Genomic DNA, 16,461 nt, shown 5'->3' with positions numbered 1-16,461 from the left:
CCTCCTCCCCCTCCGTCCCTCCCTCTCCCTCTCTCCGTCTGTCTCCCGAGTTCGCGGAGGGATTGCGTGTATTTTTGCCAAACGATATCGTAATCGGCACCGCTGATAACGTGGCGAAGTTTTAACGTGTAATCGAGATCCTACGTGTATGTACATACTCACAAATTAATACTCGTGTAACGGCTTCCATGTATGTTCTCCTCCACCCCACCCCATCCCCCCGAAGACGAGGAAAAAGGAACGAGAGAAAAGCCCAACCACCTGTAACGCGCGCGCGACCCGAAGAGCGAGCGTTACACGGTGAGAGACGCGACACGTGTGCGTGCAGCGGACCCGTAAGAGCAGCCTACGCAGCAAATCCAACCGTGTAATTTCCCACACTTTGTGCGCTCGCTTTTCACGCATTTGTAATTTACACGTGTTATTAGTATAATTTTATACACATAAGTGTGCGAAAACTGCAATTTCACACGTATAAGTGTGCAAAAATTACGCGGCAAATCCAAGTGTAACTTTCGCACGCACTTACGTGTGTAAAATCACGTTTTAGCATTAACACGCGTACAAATGCGTAAAAATCGACCACAAGTACAATTACACGCTTTATATAGTTACTTTTTACGCATTTGTAATTTATACGTGTTATTAGTGTAATTTTACACGCGTAACCGTGCAAAAATTACAATTTTGCACGTGTAAGTGTGCGAAAATTATACGGCAAATCCGAAGATTTCTCGACACTTATGTGTCGTAAAATCATAGTCGACGTGCGTACAAATGCGTAAAACAGTGACTACGCGTAAGATTACACACTTGGATGTGCGGCCTAAGCCATACTCGCATCCTCGGTGAAACACTGTGTCGGTCGAGTAATTTGATTTCTCGTTAGAGTAACGGAGCTAAGGCAGGGGATACCGAATGAATCCGTCGACGACCGCGCACGGGTCGATCGCGGCCGTCTCTCTCGTTGCGCGATGTTATCGAAAAGGGAGAAGCGAGTGAAAAGGAAGAAAGGAACTAGAGAAAGAGAAGGCAATTCGGGACGAGATGTGCCGCTTCCCTCTAGGAAAATGCCGCGCGCGCTTGCCAAAAAAATCAAAAATCGCTGATAGCTGCTTAACCGTTAGTATAACACGCGGTGTCCATTCGTTCGCCCGGGAAACGAGCGGCGAGCTCACATTCGCGAAGCCCGTTGTGTCGTCATCGAGGCAGCTCGATTCGAAAGACCGAAAAGACAGAGTGGCGATCGAATCTGATGCACCGAAGCATATCGACGTTTTGTACTCACCACGCGAATCAGATTATATTTTTACGTTCGAAAGGAAGATGTGCCGGACAGAATGTTCGTCTCTTCGGTGTGTGTGTGTGTGTGTGTGTGTGTAAGAGTGATTTCGAGCGATGTAAATTATTATTCGTGTCGAAACGCACCAGCGTGAGTTCTCTCTTCCTCCCTCTCTATCTCTCTCTTTTTCTTTCTCTCTTTCTCTCGACACGTCGAAACCGTCAAACGCCTCAGCGACTTGTCCTGCGGCTTTAATCCTCGATTAATCGATTATCAACTGGCGATTGTTTTCACGGTATTGCATAAATGAGACCTGGTCTTTCTATAAATTTGTACATCTTACGAGAAGATGCACTGTGTTGTTCCGTTGTAACGATCCACGAACCGGAACGATACGATTTTCACCCCGGGGTATACATATATATAAAGTTACGAGTCTCTCTCTCTCTCTCTCTCTCTATGAAAAAAACTATAAGATATATTCTTTTCTCCTTTCCGAGAAAGGAACGTCGCCCTTAGACGCGCAAGAGAATCGTGGACAAAGTTATATTGTAAATATAAATGGGTGTGTGTATGCGTGTGTATGAGTATGTGCGTGTGTGTGTATGACGGATAAATGGTTGATAAGTATAGCGAAGCGGATAGCGTATCGAACAGTCGGTGTGTACACATTTTTAGCGTATTACCAAAATTTTCGTAATTTAAACGGTCGACTCGCGCTTAAGGGACGCGCGAGTCATATGTATGTCGCATAAAATACCTTACACGAGCGAGCGAAATATTGTGTAACGCGGACAAAGATATCCCCCCAAGATAGCCATCGGCCTAGTGGCGTCCTGTCCTGTGAAATTGTCCAAAAAAAAAAGTATTGCTTGTACGATCTTAAGTTATACTGTAAATATTGTATAATCCATGTATAAACACGACTGTACTAGATATATGAAACCTATCATTGTAGTTAAATACGTTACGAATCATTATAACTATATCACTTCAACAATAAACCATTATTATAATGACGGAGCGGTGTGAGCCTTCAATTGACAATTCACGAATATAACCGTTACGTTTTTTTTTTATTTACATCGGAAGATCCTCTTTTAAAACTGATCGCTTTTAAGATGAGAAATTTGAAAATAATTGCAAGTAGATCACGTCGATTGAAATTCATACGAGAAAGTACGGCCTGTTTGTGCTTCGATGTAACAAATATTATTATAAGTGGCAAGGTGACGTTCAAATGACGTTTCAGTAACGTCTTATTGACTAATAAATAACAGATAGCGCGAATCATATTAGGATCGTAAAAAGAGGCATTTCGGCTGTTTTGCATACGAAAAATACGTATGTGACTTAAACTAATGAAAAAAAAAAAATTATTTTCAGCAAAACAAAGAGGTCTCTATGTTGTCACCGCCAAGATCAACTATCAACTAAACGTAACACGGGTTTCGCGCGAGAAGAATCGACGTATCCGCTAACTTTAACCTCCATGTGGTAACACCTCCGTCGATACGGAAATCTACGATAGGTACGTTCCTCTTCGCGTTCACCAGCAATGTGGCTCGCAAATTTATCAGCTACTGACAAGTTTACGAGATACAGATATGATTAACATGTCAATGTAAATTGTCGCTTATCCGCGTACAGATAACGTCAAAATATTCGGCTGTGCTCGTAATGCTAAAGCGCGATACTGACCCAGCGAGAAATAACTCATCGAGTCGACGTCAAATCCAACGTCGATTCGATGTAATTTCGATTGTTCCGACGTCGATTTGACATCAGTTTGACGTCTATTCGATTGTTCATCTCTTGCCACCTCCGCTGAGATTATTACTTGTGGAACTTTGCAAATTGTCTGCGATGTCATTTTAAAATTCAAAGAAACATGTTTACATTAAGTCTATAGAAATATTTAAATAACGAACATTATTGCATCAGGATATTTTACAACTTGAAACGTGCAGTTTCTATTTTTTTTCTCTTTGGGAAATACTGCCGCGATTTTTATTATTACTGGCATACTTCCAGCAAACTTATCTGCGCAGATAGGCTTATCAATCACCGTAAATTTTATCGGAAATGGTCATATCAATATAGCTTTAAGCGTGTGTTCAAATAAATACATTGAATATTTGTAATCTGCGTAAAGTAGGTTCTAGCGTCAAGTGTCATATTTCCAGGGGCGAATCAGAGGGGCCTCTGATCAATTTACTGCTTATCAAGTAAAATTTCCTTTCTATACGTTTATTTCACTAACCAAATAATAAATGTTAATTTGAAACGAATCGGTCAATAAAAAAATTCTAAACGAAACGGTCAATAAAAAAATTCTAAAATTTATCTATAATATCTGTATATTAGCCTTTAATACAATAGTTTACAATAGTTTTTTTTAAACTTCCGTCTTATATACAAATATGTCGTTAGAAGAAGTTAGAAGAAATTTGGAATTTTGTGCTGGCATACGTGCAGGTTTATAATTAAATATTTTAGAAACGATACGATAAAGATTATTGAAATTTCTGTTACGCATCATTAGTTCGATTAACTTTTGCATCATATATATATTACAGATTTATCTTATATCTGGTCAAACGCTCGGACTTCCTTAACATGAATCCGATCTGTGTCACCACTTTACAACACAATTTATCACAAATGTATTATCACAAATGTGCGTACCGCTGATATATATAATATTTCGCTCTATTTCGCGCTTCACGGTAATATTCGGTTGTGTTTCTTTTTTTCAGTTCGACGAGCATTATAGAACGGTGACGATTTAAAACTTCGCAAAAGCGAAACACGATATCTCTGGAATAAAATACCGCCTGTCAATTTCATTAACACATCGACGATGGTAATTCAGCGCTACGAGCGTTTCGCTTTTGTGTCCACTTGAAACCGAAGCATCGGCATTTCCGCGCAGTTTGCCAGTAACATCCGCGAAGAATCAATTCGCTCGGTCCGATTGGTCCATTTATAATCGTTCCGAAGATTTTCATTTCGCAGTTAATGGAATGATATCTTTTATGGGCGCGATATACTCGCGGCGCAGCGTATGTGTGCAAGGTCAAGATACACATGTGAACAACAAGCGTGATCGCGTAGTGTCGAAATTTCCTTTTGCTTTTAGCGATAAGCGTATCGATATTTAAAGAGGGCGCGCAATTGATATCTTTTCGAAGATGCTTGCATAACGTCTGTGTGTGTGTGTGTGTGTGCGCGCGTGTGTGTGTGTGGGTGTAAAATTAAGAGACACACAAATGTGCGTTTCCATGTGACTTTGCAAGATTATCGAGCACGGGTATTTTTCTTCTTCTTTCTCCTCAAACGGACACTCCATGACCTCTCGCCCTTCCCAGCATAGTAGGTACAGAATCCCCGCTTTAATTACGCGCGTTAATCACAGCGAGATAACGTAATTTTTATCATTTTCACCTCAATTTCGACCCCACTGCGATCACGCTTGTTGTTCACATGTGTATCATATCGGCCGCACAAACGCAACTTCGTACGTCGCAATATCTCGGGGCGCATTTTCAAAAGGCATTAATTCACCATCGCGCGATAACCAGAAGAAACATTTGCGGCCTACTCGCGGGATGATTTCACACGAGGAATGGAAACAACTCGCGTGCAAAAAGCGTGCTATCTCTCCCGATAGATCAATACACATGAAATGGAATATCTCGACGGAAAGTTCGCGGCGATATTTTTCCCTCTTCCTCCCTTCCCTCTTTCTCTTTCTCTTTATCTCGGTGTTTCCGAAAGAATGAAAGATACCGAGCTCCCTTCACCCGCTGTGCGTGACATTTTCCGACCGCGCGTCGTCGTGCTCGGAAGTTGGAGGAAAAACACCAAAACTGACATAGGTGCGGTCAAGCGACATACTTATGTTGTAAACCATGCCTGTCGTTTGATTTTTCGTTTTCGTTGAGTCATCCTCTTGCGAAAATTCAAGTAACAAATCAGCGGTAAGTAACTTATTTGACAATACTATTTTACACCTTTCAGATCGCTTTGAATATTGTACCAATCTTTCTATCTTCTATCATTGAACCACGGCAAGGAAAGTTAAGATTAGGTTGTTCTGTGATCCGACATATCTGAGTTCCTTATAGTCTGTTCTTTATAGCTGAACTAGTTCGAGAAATTTACGCACACTTAAAGCGTGAGAATCTTACAAGTGCGCTTCACGCGCTTCAATGTGTATGTAAATTTCTCGAACTGGTGCAGCCACTTCAGCTATAAATAAAAAAACACACAATGATCTTTTAACCTATTTAAGATATCTGAATTTTCTGTGAAATATCATTTTGCAGAATCAGTTGAAACTAGCGATGATTGATTTATCCTGTTTTTCTTGTTTCCTTGTTTAGAAAATTAAGGGATCTATTTCTACATAATAAAGGAGCGATGTACATTGCAAAATTTTTCAAATTTAAAAACAATATTAAATTAAAGGTAACATGTAAGAATATGTAATAAATATACAAAATAATATAATTTCAGCGCTTTTATTTTGTTCTTTTTTTTATAATTCCTTATAGGTATCACACGGGTATGTCGGTTTTGGTGCCTAGTTTCTAGAAGCGTTAATCCTCTTAAAAAATAGTTACTTGCAAGGAAATATGTAGTCATTTTCATAAGACTCTCATATATTTCGATGAAGAAATGCTGGTTTGCGTTCTCGCGCATAAACATGAATTTAACAGCTTCAACGGGACTTGAGAGCCCAAAAGCGAAACGGTACGGCCAGTTTTGCTCTCGGTTGGTGCTTTTCTTCAAAATTTGCCGGTCGTTCGTTAATCGCGATCTACCGGTCGGCCGACGTGATTGCGAATCGCGCGTTCGAGTGTTTCCTGGACAAGCGGACTTTCGAAAATTCGCCCCTACGCCCGTCCAGGTAGCGTTGCTACGGGGCGCACCTGCTACCCGCCGCGCTCGTCGTCGTCGCGCGCCAGAGAACAGCGCACGCTCTGCTATCGACCAGAGAACAGAGAGCGGCCTGGCTCTCCTTCCTCGTCTCTCGTCTCTTCTCATCCAGTCTCGGCTGGCCACGGTGGCCGCGCGCACTTCGCTCGAACCCCCAGCTCGCCGGCAACGCCTCGCGCGACTTCTCCAGTGGAAACAACCCCCGGCGGAGATCGGTCATCGAACGTGCTCGCGTGCGGGCGGCTGGCTGGCCCGCCGATGACGGAGCCCGACGTCGCCGGGCGCGACGATGAGACCGAGGGCGAGGGCTAGCCGGCTCGGCTAAGCCGGTCTGCCGATTTCGCTAGCCGGCTGGCTGCCGCCCTCCTCGTGTCCGTCACGCACGTTGACCTCCGTCGACGTGGCTGCGGATTCTGTACGGTGGAAACGCTGAGAGAGAGAGAAAGAGATAGAGGAAGATAGAGAGAGAGAGAGAGAAAATATCGGCTGGGTAAACGAAAGATATCTTGGGCGACCGGAAAGTGATAATAATAACGATACGCTCGTCGGGGCGAGCTTGAAGTCGCTATGAGAAGGCCCTTGGAGCTGTTATGTACGTGTTATGTGGAGAGCTGCGAGGCAGTGCGATTTGTGAGTACGTATAAGAGCGCGCACGTTGCACCAGCGAAGCTACGGTGGATGAGCGCCGAGAACAAACAGCTGTTCGAGAGTTCATCTCCGCGAGTTCACATGCGCGAGGACCGGATCGTAGTACGTATGACCTCGCCACCAGGGTTTGTTGACGTCAACGGTTTTGTATTAAAGAATTAACTGCACGTTTCCATCGGGCGGGTCGACTGTTTATTTCGGTACGATAGGGACGAAGCAGGCGAAGAGAGGTGAAGCGAGCAAATATCGAACGAGCGAGGTCGAGATCAAACATCTCGGGGGGTTTTCACGAGAACAGTCCAATGTGTTTGTTCGAGACATATACGCCGCTCACGAAGCCGGAAATGATGATTGAACTTTGTCATGCACGCGATACACTTATCGGAAACGATAGATACGTATCGATGGTCAAATACACCAGTGAAAATGTAGCTCCGATAGGTGCACGTAACTCCGCCCGTATGTGTATGCGGAATGAAGTAACTTCACTCGTGCGTGATCTACTCTCCTTGCCGGTATGAAATCCATTTCATCTCCGTGCGAATTTCGCTCGAATTTCGAATTACAATTTTGAATCACGATTACTTCTTTTCATTCCTGCACTTATGAATTATCAAGTATCACGATAAAATCAAGTTACGGCTGGGAATTCCACCGAAAGCGGTTTGAAATTAGAGAGAAAACGAATATCAAGCTCTAACGTCTATTTATATCGCGATTTTCGTTAAAGAGCAAGATCGGAGCAAGATCGGAGCGAATTAGTCGAAAGATTCGCGAAGAAAGCTCCTTCGGTGTTTCATCGGTTTCGATTGCAAGCCCGTGTAGCGCGTCGGTAAATATTAGTCAATATTTCCGTGTTCTAGTACTTATGAACAATTAAATGTTACGATAAAACTGCGTGACGAGTAAAAATTTCTTGCTGAAGTCGAGTTGAAGGAGAAGTCGAGTTGAAGTGAGAAAGAAAATGAAGTTCCACATATCAGCTATTTGTATCGCGATTTTCATTAAAAAATAAGATAGGTTGTGAATTAATCGAAGGATTCGCGAAGGAAACTTCTTCGATGTCTCATCGATTTCGATTGCAACCTTGCGCAGTGTATCGGCAAATTTAATTAATATTTCCGCATTCTCGCACTTATAAATAATCAAATGTCACGATGTAACTAAGTCACGAGTAAAAATTCCACCGAAGCCGGCTTGAAATCAGATAAGAAAGAAAATCAATCTCCACATACACACACACACACACATACACACATACACTATGTTTATATCGCGATTTTTTCGTTATACAAAGAGACCGGCTATGAATTAATCGAAAGACTCGCGGAGGGAACTTTTTCGGTGTCTCATCGATTTCGACGGCGACTTTGTGCGGCGTGTCAGCAAGCGTCAATCAATATTTCCATATTTTTGCACTCATAAATAATCAGACATCATCGAGATGCAAGGCCAAGTCACGGGCGAAAATTCCACCGAAGTCAATCGGTGAGATCGGATAAAAGAGAAAAATCAATCACTGTCTATTTATATCGCGGTTCGCCGCGGAGAAAGGGAGAATTCGGCTACGAATGAATCCGGGGGGATTCGCGAAGGAAGCTTCCTCGGCGTCGATTGCAACTCCGGCGTAGCGCTTATCGGCAGATATTGATAACTCTATCGCGCCTGTACGCCCTGTTGCGCGATTAAACGTGCCGATGATGATCGTTTCAGGAATACAACCGGCAGCGAGTGATGCGCGCCCGCCGAGGATGATGTGTGCACGCCGACGAGCGCGATTCACGATCGAGTGAATGCGGGAAGAAGAATAATCCGGAGTATCCGCGTGTATGAACCGACGCCGCTCTGATTCTAACATTAGACGCCGACGAGAGAGAGGAAGAGAGAGAGAGAGAGAGAGATTGCTTGGCGATATGACACGTGTCTTGACAGAACGACGATCTTCACGGACTAACGGTCAAGAAGCGGGGCGAGCAGTTCGATCGAGGGAAAAACACACCCGTGATATCGTAAATCAATCCGGATAATAGACAACAACGCGGGGGAGGAGATTTGCGGATGGCAGAGCAGCCTAAAATTGTCCCGGGCAAGCGCGCGCTTATCGCGTGACGACGACGACGATGACGACGCACGTGTCGAATCGTCAGATGGAAAAAGCATAAATCACTCGACGATTAAACCGAAACGCCCCTTATGCGCTGCCGCTGACATTCATTGATCGATATATCGCTGTATATACATACATAAATAATATATACACACACATATATATATATATATATATATGCTCAATATATATGTATATATATATATACACATATACGCTATCGGAACGGCTACGGTGTTCCGCAGTCAACGATCCAGAAGTCTTCCAGGTCCGCGCGACGACCGGCATCGACGGCGCCTCGTAGCCGCCGCGCTGGAGAGAGATCGTCGTCCGCGAAAACACGCTCGCCGGAAACGCTCATCGTCGCGAAATTCATGGACCACGCGAGAAACATATCACGACCACGTGGAAGAGAAATAACCACGCGCTCAAACGGCCGTTAAGACAACCAGAAACGATAACAGGATCTTCGCCGGGGCGTGCGTCTCCCTCTAGATAGACAATCATCCGGCCGAAAGGGAGAATCGCTTTCACCGCCGCCGGTGAACCTCGCACGGCTCGCCTCTCTCGTCGACGGGCTGATTCCCTGTAAATACTGCGCGTTCGATGCGTCTGTTCGGATTCGCGGCCCCGAGTGCGCGACGAACGAGACGGTGTCCGCGGGAGGACGTGAGAGCGGTGTGAGAGCCGATCGGAAAACAAAAAGAGAGAGAGAGAGAGAGACCGGAAATCACCAAAACGCGAAACGATGGAACACCGAAGGACCAAGACTGCTCAATTCCCCTGTTGGGGGATGTGACATCGGCGAGAATACAACATAAGGATACAAATAAATTACAGTTAATGTTAATCGCACGCACATTGGATCGTCCAGGGCGAGTGCGACAGATGCGCGAGTCGATATCGACGGTACACGGTCGTAATATGATATCGAAGATCTGATAATACGTTATCACGATAACGTTATCACGATAACGTAATAATAATAATAATGCGCCGGACATAATGTACATTCTGCTGGTTCAGTTCAATCTGACACGTACAAAAGCGCCGGACCTACGTAACCGCTCTGTTATGCGTGAAAATCACTTTCACGAGGAGGTAAAGTATAGATAACGAGCTTGCATCTCGCACGACTTTTTCGATACGATTTCCGGCGGGTCTCTAATTCGGCGTATCTCGGCGGTATTTCGTTTGATCAGACGCGCGCCGGAAACCATCCCCTCGCGGTCCCCGTGATCAGTGCTACGTTCGCACGCTTATCAATCGAATGCGGTGGTGTATCGCGTTACGAGAAGCATTAATCTGATCATAACGCGGTAATTACGAAATTACGATCGCATTTCCGACGACCATCGACCGCGTTCTATTTCAACGCGAGCGTTGATAATTATCAGAGGGAGAGGTGATATTACGACCCCCGCTTACAGTTTATGTTATTAGATGTGTCAATTAATTCGGTGCTTTCGGTTTAGCTCATTTCTATGTATAAGGAGCATTTTAAATCTAAATATTTTCTCGCCCAATTGCGATTTCAAACAGCTAACATCTGTGTTTTGCCAAACATGAAATCTTAAATAACGAACGAAACACTCAAATGTACGTATATTTGTGTGATATTACAAGCTTAACTAGAACGAGGAACGTACAATGAAATGCTAAAACCTTGAAGACGTTTTGAAATGCTCGAAAATAAAAATACGTTGCAACAAATACCGACTGTTGTGTGTACTGGCATTTTAGCGAAACGACGGGCTACTAAATAAATGATTCCATAAGTAATCACTATAATTTACCACCTAATATTAAGAAGGGCCATAATACCACTTCCTTCTCTATATCGTTCGAAATATCGCCGGATCGGTCGTCGATTGAATGGCCGAGTGATTGTCGCGCGGAGTATCTATCGTGTGTTGAATCCGCAAGCGAAACCTTTCGCGAATCGTCACGCGTCGAGGGAACTTCGTTCGGAAAATCAACTAAGTAAATGAAAAAGAATAGCTTCTCTCTCTCTCTCTGTCTCTTTCTCTCTCTTTCTCTGTCTCTCTGTCTCTATCTCTCTGGACAGGCGGTGTTTCGCGGCGGCAAAAAGGCCCTGAACGATGAGCGTGGATTTACCGCGACGTTAATCAAGATACAAAAAGGAGGCCTACGACTGCGGAGATGGCTAATTGGGCTGTTGATTTTTCTACTCATGTCACTTGTCGTTATCAACAGTTACAACACCGGCCAATTTCGCATCGTCCGATTCGGTGCGATGGCCCAGAGCAAAGAGAATTCCCACGGTGAGTCGCTCTTATCCGCCCCATGGGGGGAGAATAATTCAGAGAGAAATGCTAATTGTACGCTGTCGTAGCGGACATATAAATATACAGGGTGTTTCCTTAAGTGTCGTTCAATATTTTACGAGTGGATTTCTGGGGCAGTTTTATGAAAAACCCAGGTAGAACGGAGAACGACAATGACGTCGATATGACGCAAAAATGACTGTAAGACTCATTTTTCGATCATTTTCTTTTTTTTGTCGTCATTTTGACGTCGTTTTCATGTCGTCGTTATTAATACTGCCAAGCAGTAATCGTCATTTTCTGTCCAACTGTACACTAAGAGGCATCTTGTATATTTATTTCTTTCCTACGGCAGCATAAAATATTCGCCGTCTCTCTGATTTATTTTCCTCCGTAGCCGGCTTCATTTCCGGCCTCACTTCACTCTCGTTCCTGATTCCCGTTTACACTCAAACCACCCCCCTACGTTGACGGGTCTAATCGGATCGATCAATCGGTAAATTGCAGAGGATTACGTACAGCTAAAGCCGATCTACCCTTCGCCGATCGGCAATGGCGGCTTCTTGGTGCGCAACAAGGGTTGCCGGATACCCGCGATGGATCCCTTCGATCCCGCCATCAAGCGTTTCATCACCAAGGAAGAGCCACTCGTGTGCGATCACGGCAATTTGCCGCTGATCGACTCGAATAACACCGCGTTGTTCGTCAATCCGTTAGCGTGGAACGAATTTTACAACAAGTCGAAGGGCATAAGCTGTTGCTGGCGATCTTTTTGGCGCACGAAGGACCAAGACAACGCTGTCACGTGAGTGTTATACCGGCTGATTGTTTTGTATTATTTTCGCGAGCGGCTCGGACCGCATCTCGGTCTGTGTGATTTTAATCGAGTTAATTAATTTAAAAAATAAAAAATCCGAATTAATCGTACCGAATGTATGTATACGAGATATACAGGGTGTCTCGAAATTAAACCGTTCGACTGCTTATTTAAGGACAGAACAAGTGATTTTTGCTCTTACATGAAGAAATTCTATATAGTTCCGCGAAAAATATCATATTCCTATTATTCAAGAATAATTTTTACGAGTTAAGAGGGAAAAATATTGGATAGAAGAAACAATATCTCCCAAACTAAGAATTGTATCAGTTTAAAGGCATTGTTCTCTTTATATCCAATATTTGTCCCACCCAATTCATAAAAATTATTCTTGAATAACAAGAATATGATATTTTTAGCGGAATTATAAAGAATTTCAATATATAAGCAAGTTTTATCTTCATATAAAATTATATATTCTTTATATAAGAATATGTGAGTCTCTTGAATTGGTAGTAATCTTTTTCCGTCTGTTCAGTCGCAGGAACTGAGCTTCTTTTTCCGAATTAGCGACTCGTCGTTATACCGTAATATATCGAAAAAAAAAGAAAAAGGGAGGGGAAAGGAGAATTAATTGAATCGAACGTTACTTATTACTTACTTCGAGAAACGATGCAATCAGCCCCGAGGAACATCCGCAAAAAAACTGACATCCTTCCAATTAGTAACTCAAAGGTCCCTTGCGCTTGCAGATACGACAAGGAGTGCCATCCCTTCAAAGACTCCTGCACCGTGAGCGCCGAGTTCGTGAAGGTCGAGTGTTCCCGCAACAGCAAAATGATATACAAGGACTACTTCGCTTTCCTGCCACGCAAGCCCTCGGTGGAGGACAGATGCAAGCAGACGTTCAACAAAATGGACACGGAGAACGATCGGCTGAGCATCCTCGTGATCGGGCTCGACTCGGTCTCCCGGCTGAACTTCCACAGGATGATGCCGATGACGGTGAAGGCGCTCCAGTCCCTCGGCGCGGTGGAGATGCTGGGCTACACGAAGGTCGCGGACAACACGTACCCGAACCTCGTGCCGGTGCTGTCCGGGTTGAGCGCGGGGGAGCTGCTCAACCTGTGCTGGCAGAAGCCCGAAAAGACCTTCGACGACTGTCCGCTCCTATGGAAGAAGTACAGCGCGGCCGGTTACCGCACGATATTCGCCGAGGACGCTTGCAGCATGACGACCTTCAACTACCTGAAACCGGGCTTCCGCGAGCCCCCGACCGACTACTACCTGCGGCCGTATTGCATCGGCGCCGAGCACGACATCGGCAATTCCAACAAGCTGAACGCCAATCTCTGCCTCGGCGCCAGGAAGAACTTCGACTGCCTGCTGCAGTACGCCCGCAAGGCCGCCGTCGAGTTCGCCACGGAGCCGTACTTCGCCTTCATCTGGCAGGCGAGTCTCACCCACGACTACTTCACGTATCCGCAGCTGGGTGACAGCTCGTACCGCGACTTCGTCGAGCACGTGTCGCAGCAGGGCCTGCTGAACCGCACGGTCCTCGTGATGATGAGCGACCATGGGATGCGGTGGGGCGAGTTCCGGCAGACGTACCAGGGCAAGACCGAGGACCGGTTGCCCTTCGTCTTCATCGTGCTGCCCAAGTGGTGGCGGGAGAAGTACCCGTTGGCCTGGGGCAATCTCCGGAGGAACAGCCGCAGCCTCACCACGCCCTTCGACCTTCACGAGACCCTCACGGACTTTGTGAACCCGCACGTGGTGCACGAGACTTTCCTGAAGAAGCGCATTAAGGTTAGTCACGGTGTGCCATGTTTTCAGCGTTTTTTTTTTATGCAGTAGTTTATGTAACAGTTTAGTTGGTCTAATCAAAATGCATAGATAATAGACAAAGGTATATATGTATATAAAAATGCTCATATATGTGCATATATGTACGTGCATATATATGTGTATTTTTTCTTTTTTTTAGTATTACTATAAGTTATGAACTTTACATCGCTGTATTTTCAAAACAAAATGACCAGTAATTCTGACATTTTTGTGTAATATCTGTATATTAGTCCTTGATATCACAGTAGTTTTTCATTAAAATTCTAAATACGATTTAGAAAAAATTGGAAGTTAAAAATAGAACGTATCAACGTCAAGGAATGCATGTAAAAAGTACCATCTTTAGTTTCGAATAATATCTCAGCTTCCGAATGGACAATCAACTTATATAATTGCGTCAATAATTCGGTCACATTGAAATCTATGTATAGTGCGAGTATCAAGAAATTCTCAAAATACTGATTTGTGCTACCTTAAGATCCAGGCGGCTTCGCCGGTGCCGCGCGGCATCAGCTGGTTCTTACCGGTGCCGGAGCATCGTACCTGCGAAATGGCGCAGATTTCGAGTCACTGGTGCATGTGCCACTCCAGCAGCAACATCTCTCTGAACGACACCGGCCTCCAGGACAGCGTGGCCTTCCTCGTCGGCGAGCTGAACGGCATGCTGAGCAAGTACCCGCCGTGCGCGATTTTGAATCTGAAGGACATCAAGGACGCGAAGCTGTGGCTCGACAAGTCAAACGGCACCACGTTGATGGATTACACGGTGACCATACAGACCACCCCGGGCGACGCGGTCTTCGAGGGCTCGATACGCTACAGGACCGAGGACAACAGTCGCAAATTGGTCGGATCGATCAGCAGGCTAAACGCTTATGGCAAACAGAGTGCCTGCGTGGACGAGTTCAACATGCGCCTCTATTGCTACTGCCTTTAGGCACGACATATCTCATGAGTGATTAGACTGATCACCTTTTGTATATGATAATAATTTAAGTACATATCCCCGACGAAAGGGAGAGAGAGAGAGAGAGAGAGAGAGAATCCGCGGGTGCGGAGATTTAAGGAGTGAGAGGGCGAGATAGCCACATTGTACAGCGTTTTTCTTCACTCAATTATTGTAATAATTTATTATAAAATTATTATAACAATTTATTGTTATAGTTAATTGTTATAGTAATTTTATTGAATTATTTTACAAATCATCTCGCAATTTCGCGAAGGTGTCGCCGCTCTCCTGCGCAACGGCAATATTTTTGCAGTTGCGCTGCGACGTAACAACGTCGGGAATCACGCGAAGAGAATTTCGAACACACAGAAAAACATATGCCGCATTCAAATAAACGTTATACTTGTTTCAAGTATTTTATAAGTATATATATCCATGAGTATATTATAAATTCATCATAAGCATCCAATTTATTTGAAATATATTCTGAAAATATATTCTGGAAAATGTAGCACTTCAAGAATATTGAATCAAAAACTAAACTGAAATTAAACTTCGGTTTACTTATTCAAATTAACCGAATTTAACTTTTCATCAATAAAGTTTATGATATTCTAGAAAACAGAACAAATTCTTCTTTCGAGCAAATGATAATGAGCGTTTCGAATATTAGTATAATGAGTATATTTTAATACTGTTATGAAGAAAAAATATTCTTTGTTCAAGATAACCATTACTTAAAAGAAGAAAAATAAATTAAGTAATCGCTTTTTCGTCGCGGTTCTATTGTTCTTTTTCGCGGTGTAGAGTCATAAAGATCAAAGATTACGTTTCAAAGATATTATGTTTGTGAGCTTTCGTTATATCGCGAACGCCCCTTCGCACACACACACACACACACGCGCGCCCCTTCACACGCGCACACTCGTATCTTCCCGCACATATAGTTCGTCGATTGATTTTAATCGTGCGATGATAGAGATCTCTCCGCGAACGCCGCATGCATTTATTCGACGCGACGACACTTGCGTTTCATTCGGGTATAATTTATTACATCGAGATAACGACTGATACTATTAACGTGCAGGCTGCTGTCTCATACATCGATTCTTAAGAGTGTCGGTGAATTTTCAATATCTGTATAAACCGATGTGTAAACGATATATTATATCGGCGATCGATCTAGTGACCAAAAGCTCTGACTATACAAATAAAAAAGATATTTTACTATCCTTTATGAGTGTGCATTTCGTCGAAACCACCTCCTCACGATACCGCGACGTTATACAGGGTGTTGGAGAATAACCATTTACTGAGTGTATCAGAAGATTCTTGGTACGAAGGCATTTTTCACTTGTCAAAGGAAGGTATGCATTTCAGGCGATTTAGGAAAACGCGCAGAAATCGTCGGATTCATCTCTTTTCATTCAACGTCACTCGCTGGATCCGAAAATCATAGTCAAATTAGTCTTAGTATTCGGAAAAAATGTTGGGACACATTTTAAACAGAAGAAAACAACGGTTCATTTTTCACTATTTATTTTTATCACGTTGTCGAGCAAATTTCTCTCAATGTGG

General features: G+C 43.8%; 1 protein-coding gene across 4 annotated transcripts; it reads left to right on the top strand.

Moving 5' to 3' along the window:
* The first annotated feature begins 3,698 nt into the window (after positions 1 to 3,698).
* On the top strand, positions 3,699 to 16,080 carry LOC106746589. Of its 4 annotated transcripts, none has more exons than XM_014623336.1 (6): positions 3,699 to 5,265; positions 8,588 to 8,701; positions 11,050 to 11,266; positions 11,777 to 12,074; positions 12,839 to 13,895; positions 14,413 to 16,080. In XM_014623336.1, exons 3-6 carry the CDS (start codon positions 11,176 to 11,178, stop codon positions 14,869 to 14,871), a joined length of 1,905 nt encoding a protein of 634 aa, XP_014478822.1. In that variant the 5' UTR covers positions 3,699 to 5,265; positions 8,588 to 8,701; positions 11,050 to 11,175; the 3' UTR covers positions 14,872 to 16,080. The 4 variants fall into 4 exon arrangements, with proteins under 4 accessions (XP_014478822.1, XP_014478819.1, XP_014478818.1 ...); XM_014623333.1 differs by having other exon boundaries at positions 8,588 to 10,082; XM_014623335.1 differs by lacking the exon at positions 3,699 to 5,265 and adding an exon at positions 6,907 to 6,976 and having other exon boundaries at positions 8,588 to 10,082.
* Positions 16,081 to 16,461: the final 381 nt, after the last annotated feature.

The sequence above is a fragment of the Dinoponera quadriceps genome, unplaced genomic scaffold (assembly GCF_001313825.1).
Source record: "Dinoponera quadriceps isolate SergipeBrazil2010 unplaced genomic scaffold, ASM131382v1 scaffold1573, whole genome shotgun sequence".
In the NCBI taxonomy this organism is placed as follows: domain Eukaryota; kingdom Metazoa; phylum Arthropoda; class Insecta; order Hymenoptera; family Formicidae; genus Dinoponera; species Dinoponera quadriceps.
This window is presented reverse-complemented; position numbering and strand designations above follow the sequence as displayed.